Source organism: Echinops telfairi, unplaced genomic scaffold (assembly GCF_000313985.2).
Source record: "Echinops telfairi isolate 266 unplaced genomic scaffold, ASM31398v2 ScPeMD7_7469;HRSCAF=8507_0, whole genome shotgun sequence".
NCBI lineage: Eukaryota > Metazoa > Chordata > Mammalia > Afrosoricida > Tenrecidae > Echinops > Echinops telfairi.
In genome coordinates this window covers 58630354-58647989 of record NW_022111372.1, presented here as the reverse complement: position 1 = coordinate 58647989, position 17636 = coordinate 58630354, and the positions used below count along the sequence as shown (strand labels likewise).

Sequence of the window (17636 nt, the reverse complement as noted above, 5' to 3'; positions counted from 1 at the left end):
CCCCCACCCCCCTCCTCTAGAAAGAATCTTCTAGGGCATTCCCCCAAGGACAGGCTTTCCCAGGACCAGGTTGCACCCTCCAGCCTGCTGCAGCCCTGGGAGTGCAGGGTGGACCCAGGACAGAGGACAGAAGCTGGGGGGGCAGGCTCAGCTGTTCCTAGCTGTCTGTCCTCCCTCCTTCCTTTCTTGCCAGTCACTGTGCAGAGAAAAGCAAGCTTTTGTGGTGGGGAGTTTTTGTTCCTCTGGGGAAATCAGGGAATGAGAAGCACTGGGTGCAGCCTCTTTTCTTAAAATAAGGATTCCTAATTCAGGTCCTTCTCTGCCTCTGCCAATTTATGCAAAGTGTGTCTTTAAAACGGAAGCGGCAAGGCTGCCACACAGACACACTTTACAGAAGGCTCTCCATGTGTCTGGAATGGCCTCTCCCTTTCAAACTTTTGCCACCAGCGGAAGCCACATAGCTCCAAGGTCCCCAGATTGCAGGGGTTCCCATGCCCTTGAGCACCCCACCCCCATCTGGAGTAGCAGGAGGACCAGGCTTAGAGTAGGTCCCTGCCCTGGGGTATTTCCCAGGTGCCCCAGGGAGGGTGAGCAAGCCACACAAATTGAATGATGGCTATTGTCACTCTGGAACCACTCACTGCCCACCTGGGCACTGCTTGTCACCTGCAGATGGCTCTTCCATGCTCAGAGCCTGCTTGAACCTGGGCTACGCACTTTAGTTCCTGCCTACCAGGATATAATGTCTCAGAATATACCTGCCTCAGAATGAAGAAAGTATCCCTGGTGGTGTGGCAGGCTAGGTATTGGGCTCATCACTGCAAGGTCTGCAGTTCAAGCCCACCAGTTGCTTTGGGAGAGAAAGATGAAGCTGTCTGTTCCTGTGAAGATCTGCAGACTTGGACGTCCTGTGTAGCATCTCTGTGAACACAAATTGACTTTGAAGTAGTGACTAGTGCTAATAGAGAGGGGCGCTACGAAGAAGGGTGACTTGACAAGCTTGTACCAGATGTTGTCACTTCTCAGGGCCATTAGCAAGGCTCCATCAGAGGGTCCCCCTCGTGGCTAGCTGCACCTAGAATGGCCTCCTCTTCCCCTCTCCCATGCCCGTGCCATCTTGGTATTTGAGGCCCCACTTAATCTTTCAAAGGTAGGGCATTGGACTCCCTCTTCCCTGGGTATTGAAATTCAAAAGATGCAGCCTTGTTTGTAGTGAAGGTAGCTTTTTATATTGTCACCCAGGACCAATGAGCTCTTCCTGATCTGTTCCAAGGATCCACAGGGGGGCAGTGGGTAAGCTCCTGGCTACAACGCAACAGGTCAGCAGTCTGAATCTACCAACCCTTCTACAGGAACGAGGCTTCTACAGACGACAGCCTTGGAGAACCCCGGGCAGTTCTACTCTGTCCTGTAGGGTCACTGTGAATTGGAATCAACTTGATAACAATGGGTTTAGACTGAATTACGGTTTTCTTGGCTCATTCCATTGCATTCATTCATGCAAACTATATTCATGGAGCCTCTCCCATATCCTACAGTGCTGTTGTTGAGTGTGTGGAGTGGGCTCTGGCTCAGAGCAAGCAACCAAATGCACAAGAGAATGAAACCCTGCCCAGTCCTGCACCCTCCTCACAATGGGTCTTATCTGTGAGCCTATCATTGCATCCTCTTTTCCCCTGACCCTCTTTGTCACCAAACATGATGTCCTTCCTTAGGGACTGCTCTGTTCTGAAAATGTGTCCAGAGAACACGAGATGAAGTCCTGGTTCCTCACTCCTAAGGAACATCCTCACTGCCCTTCTTCCGAGAGAGATTGGTTCATTCTCCTGGTGGTGACTGGTACTTTCAATGCTCTTCCCCAGCACCATCATTCAAATGGATGGATTCTTCTCCGGTTTTCTGTGGTACAAACTCTGCTCAATAGCTAACCTGAAGGTTTGCAGTTCAAACCTACCCAGCAGTATTAGGGAAGAAAAGGATGGTGCTCTGTTTTGTTTAGATGTCAGTGCTAAAATAACTGTTCACACACCGGGGGCCCCATGAGTCAGAATGAACCTGACAGGCACTAACAATAATGACTATGGCCCACACAGAGAGTCAAGGACCAGAGACCTGACATTGGACTCCAGAACCTCCTCTCTGTCCTCCGGGAGCGTAATTTTAGATCGAGTCTTGCTTTTATAAGGCCAAACACATCGTGGATTGTCTAAAACCATGAGTTTATTTCCCTAAGGGGAATATACTTGTGCCTCTAGTAAGTCCACAAATGCTGAAGCCAAATACAATTTGTGCTTGAGATTTCAGATTCCAATCAATTTCTCCTCCTCCTCCTTATTATTATTATTCTCCCTTTAAAGGGTTTTTCTCTCTCTTAGAATGGAAAGATGGTTACAGCCCATTCTTCCTTTAAAATTTTTTATTGAAAAATGATTCCAACAGAAATATACATATCACAAAATTATATATATAGGTAATCATTCACCAAGTAGACACCCATGCGATGAAGAACTAAAATTCTATAGAACCCCAGAAGTCTGCCTTGGCCTCTTTCTGGTCATTCCTCTGGCTGCCCAAGGTTGGCTACAATTCTCCTTTTGCAATGATCATTCCCTTGCTCTTGAACGCTTGCTTTACCACTCGGGCATGCACGCCTACATGATCGTCCACCCTGGCTTGTTCTCTCCCCATGCCACACAGTGCATACTGTTTTGGGTCTAACTTCTTTTGCCTGTGTCACGCCTGTGAAATCCACTCACTGTGCTGTTCATGGCTATGTCCTTGTTGAGTCTCTTCCACTCCCAGTGACCCCATGAACAACCCAACAAAGCGCTGCCCACTCCTGCGCCGTGCTCGCCACCGCTCCCAGTGTGAGCTCATTGTGGTAACTACAGTGTCATCTACTTACTTATAGTTCATTCATTTTTGTTCATATTATTCTACTGTTTATCTACACCAAAATGCATTTATCTAGTCTTCTATTGAGAGAGATTTGAGTGGATCTCCGTTTGGAGCCATTACAAGCAATGCTGTTGTGAACATTCTTGTGTGTGCTTTTCCGGCAGACCAAAGTTAAAAAGACTCACCAAATCAAGTGTTGGTGAGAAAGCGGAACAACTCAGACTCCTGTAAGTTGTTGGTGGCAGTGTGAATATGAATGTTTCCTGTTCAGTGTGTGCTCGCAGGAGGAGACCTCCGTTGTTTTGCTGTTAGGTGCCCTCAAGTTGATTCGTAGTGACACTCCTATAGCAGAACTAAATGTTACCCGGTCTTTTATCCTCTTGGCAACTGTTGTTCTATGTGGGTCCCTTGCTACAGCCGCTCCATCAATCCCTCCTTTTGAGGGTCTTTCTCATCTTCACCTTCTCCAGAGACTGGCCTTTCCTGATAACATGTCCCAGCTAATGGAGACAGAGCTTCACCACCCTTGCCTCTCAGGTTCAGTGCTCAGCGGGAGATAAAGACTGCACTTCCTGGCTGCACGCCTTCCACGGCTGCTTTGTTCATTCTTCGCATATCCCCCTGGCAGTCAATATTCTTCTCCAACATTATCATTCAAATGTGTCTTCTTTGACTTCCCTTGTTCTTTTAACTTTAGTAGATCCTGTCACCCTAGGCCAGTGTACCCTGCCCTCTCACCCATTGATGTGATTGTATTGTCTGTATTATTGTGTATCCGACTTCTTTCATTCAGTGTAACGCCTTTGAGATTGATTCCAGCTGTAGCATATGCTTCTAAACGTTAGCCATTGTATAAATATACAATAATATATCTATCCATTCTCCCTCTGGTCGACATTTTTGGTTATTTTCCAGTTTTATATTTTGTGAATGAAATTTCTGGGAACATTCTTGTGCATGTCTTCTAGAAGACGTGAGCACTTCACTTCATTAGCATGTATGGAGGAGGAGGACCATTGCGTCGTGCCCATTTAGCCTTAGTCCAAAAACATAAATTAAAAAAAAAAAAGCTGGTGGTCAAATCAAGTCACTTCTGACTCATTGCAACCTGTGCATTAGGAGGAGAGCTCTCTGGGCCGCCATCTGGCAGGACACAGGTGGCCGTGGTCATGCTTTGCTGCTGTGTCACTGCAGGTAGGTTCAAACTGCCAGCCCTGAGGTTTGTTGTACTTAGTTGCCCCTGAGTTGATTTTGACTCAGGCTACCGCTGTGTGCAGTGTGGAAATGTGTGCCACCAGGTTTCTGTGGCTGTTCCTTTAGATAACAGGTCACCAGGGCTGTTTTCTAAGACCCCTCTTGGTGGTTTGAACCATCAACCTTTCTTACTAGTTGTTAAGTACATAACCATTGATGCCACCCTGAGACCTTTTAACCTAACAAATCATTTTCCAAGTGCCCGAATGCATTCTCATCACCACCAACTGAGAAAAGTCGCAGTTGCTCAATATTCTCACCAGCACTTGATTCTGTGAGTCTTTTAATGTGGGTCCTTCTGGTATTTCTTTGTGTCATGGTATCTCTATGGAGCTTGAATTTCATTCTCTTCCGGAGCTAGACTGTTGAGAACATTTCCATATGCTGACTGATCTATTTGATAACCCTTATGTGACTGTTTGCGCAAATATTTTGCCTGTTTAATAAGTTGCTTTGCCTTATTTTCTCGTGGTCTAGCTGTGAGTCATCTGCTAAATAGATGTCTCTCAAACATCTTTCCTCAGCCTGTGACTTGTCCATTCACTTGCTAAACGGTTTAATTTGGTAAGCAGAAGATTTTTGATAAAGTTGTTTATCAATTTCATTTGTTCCTTGGCTTTACTTTGAAGTCTTGCTGTTTGGGCTTTCATATTTAGGTCTAAGATTCATCATGACTAGCATCTGTTAGAGGACAAGTTGATTTTACCATCTAGACTTCTAATTACACCAGCACCATTTGTTGAAAAATGATTATTTTCCCAACTGAATTACAGTCGCCCTTTTGGGAGAAAAAAAAAAAGAAGAAGAAGTCATCTCTGTGTTGATCTATTTCTGGACTTCCTCTTCCGTCCCCTTGGTCTGCTTCCCCCTCCTTCTCCACTGCCACGCTGTCCTAAGCACTGTAGCTCTATAGTAAGCCTACGGAGCCCTGCTGGCACAGTGGTTAAGGCCCTCGGATATGAATTAAGAGGTCAGTGTTTCAAAGTTGCGTTGTGAGAACATGCTCCTAATTGGTTGTTTTTCTTCAAGTTTGACTTGGCCTTTCGAAGGCTTGCATTTCTGCATATATTTTAAGATTCGTTTATCAATCACTGAACACCCACCCCAAACACATTGAGATTTTGACTAAAAACAAACAAAATGACAACAAAAAACCCTCAATTCTACTCCAACTCATGATGGCCCTGTGTGCGACCCAGTAGAACTGTGCTGCAGAGACCTGGCGCTGGCTGGGTTTTCACAAGGAGATTCCCAGGCCTTTCTTCCAAGGAGCTTCTGGGAGAATCAAACTACCAACCCTTCTGTTAGCAGCTGGCCATTGAACCTTTGTAAAATCTAGGGTTTGGATTAGGAATATATTAACTATATAGATGCATTTAGAGAGAACGGATGGGTTCACAATCTTCAGTCCCATAATCCATAAAAGTGATCTATCACTCCATTTGTTAAAATTTTTAAGTACTTTCAGCAATGGTTAGTAGTTTTGAGTGTAGAGGTCTGCACCTTTTTATTAAATGAATTCCTAAGTATTTCATATTTTTAATTCTACTCTAATTGTTATCTCCCTTTAAATTGTACTTTCCAGTTGAAAAAGTATTGATTTCTTTAGTCTTCTAAAATCCTCCTTGCATCTGACTGTTTCCTAAAGGACAGCCCCTAACCTTCATGGCTGTCTGTGTCTTCCAGTAGGGGCACATGATGGCTCTCCCTTGGTGTGTCCATTTAGCGCATAGCCATTGACCTCATTTTTTGATAAAAAAGAGTTTAACTGCCTACATTTTTCACCTGCCACCTCCCTCATCTTCACACACACACACACACACACACACACACACACACACACACACACACACACACACACATCACTCCTTAAGAATGTCCTATTGGTGGGTTACCTTTCATATATCTTTTATTTTCCTATTGTTGCTTTAACGCAAATGGGTGTCTTATATAAACAGTTACATTTTCTCACAAGAGGCTACCAGTCCAAATTCAGGATGGCCCTTCTAGAGGAAGGCCGTGTGTGCATTCGGCAGGAAGTCCCTGCCTCGGCTTCCCTAGCACTCAGTGCTCCTTGGAGACCTCAGCACGGCATTTGTCTTCCTGTATATGTTTGCTTTCTTCTCTGCCTCTGATGCTCTTTTGTCTCCAAGGTGATTGGCCTAATACTCACCTTACCCTCACATGGTCTCCTTACCATAAACAAGAAGGTTCTGTGCCCAAACGAAATTGCATCCAGGGGTATAAATACCCAAACAAACCCCAAACCCATCACCGCTGAGCATTTTCCCACTCGGTGTTGTTAGGGGCCACTGAGGTTTTTCCAACTCTCAGAGACCCTAGGCACAACCGAACGAAATACGTCTAGGTGCTGTGCCAACCCCACAAGTGTTACCTTTGAGCACACTGTTGCATGCACTATGTTGATCCATCTCTTTGAGGCTCTTCCTCTTTTTCCCTGACCCTCTCTTGTACTAAGCATGATGTCCTATTCCAAGGACGGGTCTTCTCTGACAACCCGTCCAAAGTGCACGGGATGAGCTCTCAGCCTCCTCACTTCTCAGGAGCATGCTGGCTGTACATCCATGGCACTGCCAATGCTCATGGCCAACACCGTAACTCAATTGCATCCATTCTTCTGCTGTCTTCCTCACTCAGTGTCCATGTGGTGAGGCAATTGAAAGTACCATGACTTAGGTCAAGCACACCGGAGTCCTCTAAAGAGGACTTGTGCAGCGGATTTTCCACTGCAAGACATCCTCTGATTTCTTAACTGCTGCTTCCAGGATTGTTGATTTTGGAGCCAAGTACAAGGAAGCCTTGCTAACGTCAATCACCCCTCCCCTCCCGCATTTATCATGTGTCTATTGGTCCAATGGTTAGGATTTTAATTATCTTTATAATGAGTTGCAATCCATACTGAAGGCTGCAGCCTTCATCAGCAGGTGCTTCAAGTCTTCCTCATTTCCAGCATGCAAGATTGCGTAACCTGCACATCACAGACTGTCCACAAGCCTTCCTCCGCCGGATCCTGATGCTACGGCCTTCTTCAGCTAGTCCAGTGTCTCCGATGGGTTCAGCATACAGATTGAACAAGTGGGAGAGAGGACACAACTCTGATTCACGCCTTTTCTGACTTTAAACCATGATGAGTCTGCTTGTTCCATTGCACCTCTTGGTCCATGTATACTCTGCATGAGCACAATAAAGTGTTGTGGGATTTCCCCTATTTGCAATGCTATGTACACTTTGTTCTGGGTAACATTGCACAGTCAATAAGACATAAGTAAGCATGTTTCTGGTATTCTCTGTTTTCAGCCAAGATCCCTTTGATATCAGCAACGAGGTCCCTCATTCCATATCCTCTTCACAATCTGGCTTGAATTTCCACTAACTCCCTCATAATGTCCTGCTGCAGTCATTTCTGAATGACCTTTAGCAAACTATTCCTTGTATTTGAAATTAATGATACTGTTCGATAGTTTCTGCATTCTGCTGGGTCATCTTTCTCAGGGATGGGCAGAAGTATGGCTCTTTCCTGTCAGTTGGCCAAGTTTCTGTCTCCCAGATTTCCTCGCACAAACCGGTGAGTGCTTCCAGTGCTGCCTCAGCTGGTGGAGCATTTCATTTGGTTTCTCTCGATTCCTGCAATCTTGTTTTCAGCTAATGTTTCTTTCATTGCAACTCAGACTTCTGCCTTCAACATCATTGGCTCTGGAGCATATGCTACCTCTTGCAATGCTTGAACAGCGACCGATTTTTTTCTTTTGTTTTTTTTAGCACAGTGACTTTTTGTATCCTTTCCATATTCTTGTGGTGCACTCTGCATTATGCAATATTTTGCCCATAGAGTCCTTTAGCATTTCAGCTCTAGGCTTGCATTTTTTTCTTTAGTTATTTCCACTTAAAATACCCTTTTGTTCTGACTGTTTTCCTTTTGACTTTTCAACTTCTTCCTTTTTGAAAATTTAACTTCAGGGCTTTTCACGTGTCAATATAACCCTGATTCTGTCTTCTTGAGCTGACCTCCGACGTTTCTGTTCACTTGCTTTCCTTCATCATGTCTTCCATCCACTTTAACTTTCCTAAGTTCAAGAGCAACTCTCAGTCTCTTCTGACACCCACTTTGGTCTTTTCCTTTTCTTCTGGTCATGTTAATGCCCTCGTGTTTTCTTCATGTGTAACGCTCTTAATGTCCTCCTGCAGCTCATCACATGTTTTGTCATCAGTGCTCAGCATGTCAAATCTCTCCTTGAGATGTTCTTTAAACTCAGGTGGGATATACTCAAGTTCTGACTCCTATCCACCCTATAGAGGATTCCCAAGACTGTAAATCTTTACAAGAGTGAATAGACACTTCTTTCTCTCATGGAGTAACTAGTGGGTTTGAACTGCTGACCTTAGAGTTAACAACCTAAGACCTAGCCCACAGTGCTACAAGCATTCCATAGGTATAGGGGTTAGGATTCATAACATATCTTTGGAGGGGAAACAATTCATTCCATAACAGTATCTTTCTTCAACATCATAAATACATAATTAATGTCTACATTATAAAATGAGGCTTAGCCCACACCTCCTTTTCCTTTGACTCCTCCACTCATCTACCATCAGTGCCTCAGTTTCTTACTATCATTTTCGCATTGCTAAGAACCTCTTAGGTAAGGCTTTAAGTCAAAGCTCCCCCTCTCTCACCCCTGCTCTCTCCCCTCAGAGAGTTCCACAAAGGGAATTTTTCCTAGGCAGGTGGCCTGTTGTGGAGGGTCCCTCCCTGCTGTGGGGTGAGGGTTGTTGACAGTCTTTGTCCCCTTTCCAGAATAAACCCCCAAATTGCAGCTTCCTTCTTTCCCTGGATGACAGGTGGGAAAGCCCCCGAGCATCCTAAGGTCCTTGATGAATCCTAGAGGAGAGGCTTGATTCCCGCGGCCTTGAGGGCTGGGGAACTGGCTGAGGGTGGTCAGGGGGTTTTCTCCACTCATCTTTAACCACCTTCCTCTCCAGATCCCCTTCCTGGGAGCTGGGATTAAGATCCATGGGAAAAGGGTGTTGGAAAACCTGCGACCCTTCCATGACCGCATGGAGGAATGTTTCAAGAACCTGAAAGTGAAGGTGGAGAAGGAGTACGGTGTCAGAGAAATGGTATGTGGGTCCCGGTGAGTGGGAGGGGCCATGGTGGGAAGGATGGTGGGGACCAGAACTGGAAGAGAATTGGGCTAGCTCTGCTGGAGTCACTGCAGGGAAGCCTTCTTGGATGCTTGGTCTTTTCTAAAATCACCCAAGTGAGCAAGTTACACTTTGAGCAAGTGACTGCATTGACAAAGCTCCTCTGCTGTGCGAGGCTGATCTCATCATTTGACAGCTTCTAGGAGGTCCTTTGGTTCCTTCCAGAAAGTCTCAGAGGAAGGAATGATTTTAACCATCTCTGTCCCTTCTGAACGTCGAGAGGTGTTAAATAACTTGTCCAAAGTGATCCATGGAATGCAGGTTAGAATCTGCACGTGGCTTCTTTTTCCTCTCAGCTCTTTCAGTCGCTAGGTTCCATGACCTGAAGAAGCTGTTCACCTACTAGCTGGTCCTCACAAGAACATCTCTGTATCCACTTGGCCATCAAGGAGAACCCTAAGACATCAAAGCTGTCAGGGCCTGGGCAGGCCATCTGGTCCAAGCCTGCCATCTCATGGACAGGGAAATGGAGGCCTGTAGAGGGGAAGTCAGTTAAGGAAGGACTCCAATCTCATGTTTCTGGCTTTCTGTGAGATACTGTACCTGTGTCTGCCCCAGCTCCCTGTTCTCCCTCCACATCTTGGCCCTGCCCAGGTGGAGGAGGAAGACAGCAGAAGGCTGAGGCCGCATCAGCCCAGGCTCCAGCGGGAAGCCCCAGGCCAGCTGCTAATCACCCTGTCCTCCTTCCTGCAGCCTGACTTCGAAGACAGGAGAGTGGGCCGACCCAGGTCGATGTTGCGCTCCTACCGACAGATGTCCATCATCTCCCTGGCTTCCATGAACTCTGACTGCAGCACCCCCAGCAAGACCACCTCAGAGAGGTTTGTCGGAGCCCCCTATCCTTTGTACCCCGAGACCAGTCCCAGATGAGCCTGCTTCTTCTCTCTCTGCCCCAGCAGCCTCCTCTCTGCCTCTTTCCTGGCTCATCTTGGTCCAAAACCTGTTTCCACGTGGGCTTCATGAAAACCTTGGCAACTTCCCGGGGCACTGCAGTGGCTAGTGCCAACTTTGTCAGGGCACGAGTGTCCAGCAGCACAGTGGCTCTTCTTGAGGACCCAGCAGGGACTCACCCACAGATTCCAGACTCCCATCCAGTGATCTCTTGTCAACGACCAGAACTGTTTCCATCTGGGTCTTCTCCCCTCTGCCCACAGTCCCTTCCCTCCCAAGGACTCTCAGCCTGGACAGGCTCTGCCTCACGGAGTTCTTCCTGTGCCTGCTCATCTCTGTCTGGGTGCTCCCTCTCCTGCCCCAGAAAAGCCTCCCGTCTTCCCTTCCTGGAACTGTCTACCTCCAGCCTCCCCCGTCAGCCTTCTTAGTAATCACCACACCCCCTGGCATGAGTCCCATCCAACTCATGATGGCCCCCGTGTGTCAGAGCATGACTGTGCCCATGGGAGTGTCTGGGTGCCCACACGACAGCAATCACAGCTATGAGAGCAACCCGCCACCAGCCAACAACAAGCCACTTCTGCCACCTAGGAAACTTCTTTCAACCCATGACTTGAGCCCCTCACCATGTGCTGAACATGTGCTAAGCATTCCTCAGAGCTCACTCATCACCGCCCTGTGGGGTCTCTGTACACGCACCCTTCGCTGAGACGTCAAACAAGTTGCCAGCAGACAGTCAGCTAAGAAGCGGAAGGATCCAGAGCCAACTCCCTGCCCAGAACCAGAATTTCTTTTACACACTTACACTCGCTTCATTCATTCTCTCAGTCTCTGTCTGTCTCTCTGTGTGTAAGGTGGCCCATTTTATTTGACCCGAAGGCACATTTCCTGCTGTTACCATGATAGCACGGCCATGACTTTTTAAGGTTCTTTGTGTTTGCTTGTTTAGCCACCTTGATGTTGTTTTACTCTGCGTGTAAAATGTTTGCAACTTGCACAACTAGCTCTCCTCAACTCTCAAATTCTCTGCCAACCAGCCGATCGACTGCCCAGCCCTGTGTGACGGCTCAGGCAGGCTGAAGCTCCCCAGGTGGGCCCCACGGTCCTTGTTAGGCAGTTCCACTCAAGCTCTAACTGCAGTGTCTCCTTCTGCCCTTCTTACCCTGCAGCTTCAACTTGGAAATAGCACCACCCAAGACGCTGAAAGCAGAGCAGGAGGAGCCCATCTCCCCGGGGAGCACGCTGCTCGAGGTCAAGCTGCGGAGGTCCAAGAAGAGGAACAAGAGGAGCAGCGTGGTGTTCGCGGATGAGAAGGCGGCGGCTGATTTGGACATGAAGCGGGTGAGCAGCAGAGGCTGCTGGCCTCTCCCAGAACGCACTGTGGTCAATGCCAAGGCAGCCAGGCACAGGACATGCCTCTCCCAGCCATGCTTTGCCCGGAAGAGACTACTACACAGGGGGCCGCTAGGATCAGGGGGGATAAAGTAGCTGGCTGTGCAGCCAAGCTGTGACCAGGCTGGGCTGGCACACCACAGAGCCCTGGGAGTGCAATCCCTAAGCACCTCGCTGCCAACATAAAGGTTAGCGGTTCAAACTCATATAGCCGCTCAGCAGGAGGAAGACCTGACAATCTATTCTTGTAGAGATGGCAGCTGAGAAAACCCTAGAGGGCAGCTCTACGCAGTCCCATGGGGTCGCTCTGACCCACACCAGTAGGCCTCAAATAACAGCAGTTCCATGCTGATCCCCACGTGGCTTTGGGACACTGGGAGGAATGGTTTGCTTACCCACTGAACAGGTAACTAGGTGAGTGACACAGTGCTTAAAATTGCAAAACTCAACTCCCTGCCATCGAGTGGAGCCTGTCTCTGAGTGACCAGAGAGGACAGGGCAGAATGGCCCTGTGCGTTCACTAGGCTGGGACCCTCCCAGACCCCCTTGCTCAGCCAGGGGCCAGCAGCCCCTTCACATGTCATCAGACTTCACTCAGCAGACCCTGATGGGGGGCAGAGGTGGAAATCACACAGCCTGACTTGACATAGAGGCCCAGGTGATGCAAACAGTTCATAATTAGCTCCCGACCAAGAGGCTGGAGATTCAAGGCCACCCGGAGGGGTCTTGGTCAACAGGCTTGGCAATCTGTTTCCCCAAACCGGCCAGTGGGGACTGTCTGGGGCACAGTTCTGCTCTCACACACGCAGGGTGGTGGTGAGTCGGGACTTGACCCAACGGCAACTGGCCTGGTTTGGCTTTGACTTTGAGAGTCTTTGGTCCTATAGGGATATGGCCTTGAAACTAATAACTAATAGTGAGACTTGGTGCTAAACAGCCCAGGGCTCCAGCCTAGCTTTCCCCTGGGAGAGAGGTCTACGGAAAGCATCCAGGAGGGAGAGAGGGGCAGTTCTGTCCTGATGAGGGAGGGAGGGGTAAAGGGCCAGGGGCTGCAGAGATGCCTCCCTGGGGTGAGAGGACCACCTCCTGCGCCAACGCCCATCAACTACCCAGGGACCACCAGAGGCTATTCTTGCCCCAGGGAGAGAAGGCTAGCAATGCGTCTTGGGGGTGGGGGTGGGGAGGGATAGTTTAATCATTGGGCTGCCAAGAACAAGGTCAGCACTTCAAAACCACCAGCGGATCCAAGAGAGAGGTGTTGAGTTTTACAATTCTAAGGGTATCAATCGCTTTACAGTCTAAATGATGTCCCCTCACCCCTGACGTTCTATAGTACACAACCTGTACAGACATATGCGGAGGCCCGGCGAGGAAGGGCAGAGAACAGAATAAAGGAACTTGTGGCCACTCCGTAGAAACTCCGCTAGACTCTCAGCCCTGACTCTTCAGGCCTGGAGTTGCCTGATGCTGAGCCTCTGTGCCTGTGTGCGCGAATGTGCACGTGTGTGCATTTGTACCTGTACTTTATTCCTCCAGCTTTCCAGGAAGCATGAGTTCATGAGTGACACCAACCTCTCAGAGCATGTGGCCATCGCCCCCCGGCAGTCCATCCTCTCTCAGATGAGCTTTGCCAGCCAGTCCATGCCCACCATCCCAGGTACGCACCCTGCACTGCCGGCACCCAGGGGGTATGGGCGTTGGGAAATTCAGCCTGGGGTCAGGAGAGCTAGGGACAGGACAGCAAAGTGGGCCTGGCATGCTGCTCCCAGCCCTCGCCTGGGCCCTCAGGGCTGGCTGGGAAGCCCTTCTTACAGTGGACAGTCCGGTGTTCTCAGTCAGTCAGGCTGCCCTGGTTCCAAAAGGCTGCCCCTGTCAGATCCCTGATCCACATGGCTCCTTTGGGATCTGAAAAACTATCTCTGGGACACAAATGCAGCCACCACATCTTACTGTTCCCTACTATTACCGAATGGGGAGGTAAACAGACACATTCCTATTGTTGCATCCCAAATGGGAGCCTAGGGCCCTCACAGATGATGTCCCCTATCCCAGAGTGCCCCACCAGGCAAACAGTGAGTCCTCAAGCCAGCCTCTCTGGAGCCAAGGAGACCCAGGGCCACTTCCCTGCTTGTAAGGGGCAGAGGTATGGCTCAGGGCAGGCACTCTGCCCTGGGAGCTGGGCTGCTCATTGCTTCCCAGCGCCAGCCTGCAAGATGGCTGTACACTGCTCGCCTGAGTCGGCAGCAGGCTCCCTCTCACCATCACAGGAGATGTGTGTGCTGTCACCTCCACTGGGCCAATGTCAACACATGGGTAGACAGTTCTTCAGGTCTGTCTCACATCACACTGGGTCTGTAAGCATCAGACCACCTTCACACCTCTACAACCAGACGATACCTCTGCAGGCAAATGGACCTCTCTGCACTACCCCCGCCTTCAGGGCAAGCCAGCCATCCAGGTGGTTGCGGTGTGAGGGGAGGGAAGAGGAGAATTGAATAGGCTGTGTCCCGGACGAAGTCACAGAGCAGGTGGCAAGGCTGCTCTCCTTCCTCAGCCCCTGGGCTTCCTGCCAGAAGCCCTCAGACAAGGCTTTTGTCAGGGGCCAAGAGCCGGGACCCCCATCTGAGGTTTGACCAGGCACTCCCAACGAGGACAGCTTAAACAGCACACCTCCCCGCCCTAGCATGACACGAAATGGGCCTTCCAGCACACACGGGGCCAAAGTGATGTGTCCCCAGGGTGCATCCCATTGACCTCTCACCCCTGCCTCTGCGTCCCTCCAGCCCTCACCCTCTCAGCCGTCAGCGTGCCCGGCCTGGAAGAGGCCAGCACCTCCCCGCGCCTCAGCCAGGCCTTCCTCAACCTCACGGACGGGGACAAGAAGACACTTAAAAGGAAGAAAGTCAATCAGTTCTTCAAGACAATGGTGAGGAGCCCGATGGGGAGAAGGAAGGCGGGGTTGGGGAGAAGGAAGAGAAAACGGAGTGTGTCCAGGAGAGTGTGTGCACGCATGCATGCATAGGCATACCCGTGTGTACATGTGTGTGCCTGCAAATGTGGGTGTGCTCGCACACGTATGCACAGACGTATGTGCTCCCTCCCAGGGAGGTACGGTCAGGGGGCTCCTAAGCTCTGGAAGGTGGTCTGGTTCTACAGAGGGTGCAGTTCCCCTCTTGGGATCCAGAGGGCGCCGCTGACCAGCCAGACCCAACTCAAACTCAAACGCACCGCTCTGAAGTCCACTCTGGCTCCTGGTGACACCACAGGACCGGGCAGAACTGCCCTGTGAGTTCCCGAGACTGTAGCTTCTTATAGGAGTCGAAAGCCTCTTCTTTCTCCCTCCGCGTAGCTGGTAATTTTGAACTGCTGACCTCGTGGTTAGCAAGCAGCTCAAAGTGTAACCACTGTGCCACCTTGGAACCCCACTGGATGCAGGATGTGCAGAGGCCGGCCTGCCCCAGCTGCCTGTGCTCAGAGTGGGCAGCGGCTCTTTGTCTACCTCACTCCTGGGTGCTCCTGTTGGGGCCACAGCAGCTGCCTGACACAGTGGTTTGGACCCTGAGAGAGCTGTTTTTGGAAGCACTTTCCTCTGTAACTTAGAGTACAAAATCCTCTTAATTAAAAGGTGGTTTCTAAGCACTGACTTTTCAAGTCGTCTCATGTTGTTACTTGTCGGCCTTTGGTGGACATCAAGCAGGGACCCCTGCCTGGTCCTCAAGATAATATTAGAGGAGGATTTTGCGACTCTATTAATAGCAAGCATACTGTGTGCGTGCAGTGTGTCAGGTGCTGCGCTCCCACTCGTCTCTCACTGTCCCTGTAAGGGTTGTTGAAGTGACCCGCCCACCCGAGTTCTCCCAGCCACCGAGGGCTAGCTAAACAGCCGTGTCCATGTGAGCTCCCACCACTGCACAGGACTGACTTTCTGGCCCAAACCCAAGGTCACGGCAGCTCTGGCTCATGCACTTTGGGTGGCAGTGAGGCTAGGTCCCCATGTTGATGCGAATGTATTCTCCTCTCCCCTTAAGCTGGCCAGCAAGTCATCGGAAGAAGGGAAACAGATCCCAGACATTCTGTCCACCGACCTGTGAGCCGGCTGCTGACCAGGAGGCAAGGGGAGCCCTGGAAGGGGCAACTTCCAGAAGAGGAGAGACCCGGTGGACGGTGGTGCCCCCAAGGTTCGGGGCTGTGTTCTCACATGGACAGATGGGCCAGAGCCATCCCGGCATCGCTGCAGCACCCCACAGGAGGTGCGGGGGAGCCCTGCCCTCACTCTTGGATGCCCCAGGATCCAGCAAGAGGCATGATTCTCCCACAGGCTCTCCCTCCACCTTTGGTGCAATCTCCTAGCCGAGTTTTTAGGTTTAAGAAGCTCCATTTTTATTTCATTGCCTAAATCCCAGCATTTCACAGAAAAGAAAAGCCTTTTAAGTATTTGCCTTTTAAATAGTCTTTTGTTTTATTTTTGGTTACTGTGTTTGTACTTTATCTTTTGGGTTGTTGTTTTCATTACAACCAACCAACCTCTTTTTAGCTGATCATCTCCAAACTGTTGCTGTTTCTTACTGACAATAAACATGGTGTTGTGATGAATGCCAGCCTTATTGTCTAATTCTGTCAGCTTCCCAGAGCTGGCATGGCCAGGTCCCGGATGGAGAGAAAGCTCCCAGAGACTGTTGGGCAGGAGGGCATGCATGGGGCTGCGCAGGGGGAGATAATCTCATAATCAAGCTGATGTGTGCCTACTTAGCAATCTGTAATTTAGACATTGTTCACTATAGATTAGTAAGCATGAGTCAGCCCATGCTTACCTTGCTGGGCCCTCCATGCCTGTCAGGGATTGCAAATTGTGCAAAGAGGCTTTGACGCTGCAGGGAGGTGCTGTGGGGTTGGGAGAGGGACAGACACTAGCCACACTCATCCCGAGAAGGAGAATCTTGGATGTGGTGTCAACATGTAACTCGTCCCACTTTGTCTTGCTGCTGTAGGAGCTCTGGCCTCCCTTGAGCCCTCGATTGGGCTGAATCTCAGAAGCCGGATATTCTCCAAAGCCCAAAACCGTACTTCTCACCTGCAACAGGACCCCTAAGCTGGCTGTTGGGCCTTTGTCTCCCTTAGTCCTCTATCATTGGCTGGGGCTTTATTAAGAGTGACCAAGGTTGAGCGGTTTGGCTGTCTCTTTCCAGAAGAGATGGACCAAAGCACGATACACTCAATTGTTCAGTCCTGTATCACCCGCAGTGCCTGGAACAGCCCAGGAGGATGATTCTAGAGAGATGTTCCCTCTGTACCCCATGGGCTGACCCCTAAGGAGCCAGAGTCACAGAGAAGTTTTATGGATGACATAGGTGAGGTGGGGGCATTTGCCAAAACTATAGTCAAGTTCAACAGGACTGCAGCTCCAGGGACAGATTACCCCAAAGCTAGATCTATGAAAAGACAGACTGGCAATTGGTAGGATACCTTCAGAAACCATTTAGCCAACAAGAATATAATTGTATATATCTTCAACCACTTAATAGCAAAATGACAACCCAATCTTAAAATGTTCAACCCATGCGATTAGACATTTCACGAAAAGAGATTCAAATGGCTGCCAACACAGGAAAGGACATTCAGCATTGTTAGCCATCAGAGACGCCACATCAAAACCACGGTGAGATACCATTTAACTCTCCCACCAGGATAGGGACAAACAAAATAAACAAGCACACACACACACACAAACAGACACTTATTGTAATTGCTATCATTAAGTTTACCCCTGCAAAATGTTGAACTGGCAAAAGTGTGATAGATACAGATATATTTACAATGAAAACATCCCTCCCATAAAAAAAGAAAAAGGTGGATAGCTACTGAGGTGGCTTATATAAAACCAAAATGTCATGGGATTGAGTTTGTTGCTTTAGAAGGTTAGGATCATGGTTTCATGGAACATCCCAGTTAATTGACCTAATAACATATTGAGTGCCTGT

The 17636-nt window shown here is 49.2% G+C and overlaps 1 protein-coding gene across 1 annotated transcript in view; it reads left to right on the top strand.

Moving 5' to 3' along the window:
* The window catches only part of DOCK2 (dedicator of cytokinesis 2), a 526484-nt gene extending 510264 nt beyond the window's left edge, over window positions 1–16220 (top strand). Inside the window, exons 47-52 of the mRNA XM_004696777.2 lie at window positions 9154–9291; window positions 10069–10196; window positions 11436–11607; window positions 13195–13315; window positions 14442–14584; window positions 15687–16220. Of these exons, the coding sequence (XP_004696834.2) occupies window positions 9154–9291; window positions 10069–10196; window positions 11436–11607; window positions 13195–13315; window positions 14442–14584; window positions 15687–15749 (765 nt within the window). The 3' untranslated portion in view covers window positions 15750–16220. The remainder of the gene's footprint in view (window positions 1–9153; window positions 9292–10068; window positions 10197–11435; window positions 11608–13194; window positions 13316–14441; window positions 14585–15686) is intronic.
* Window positions 16221–17636: the final 1416 nt, after the last annotated feature.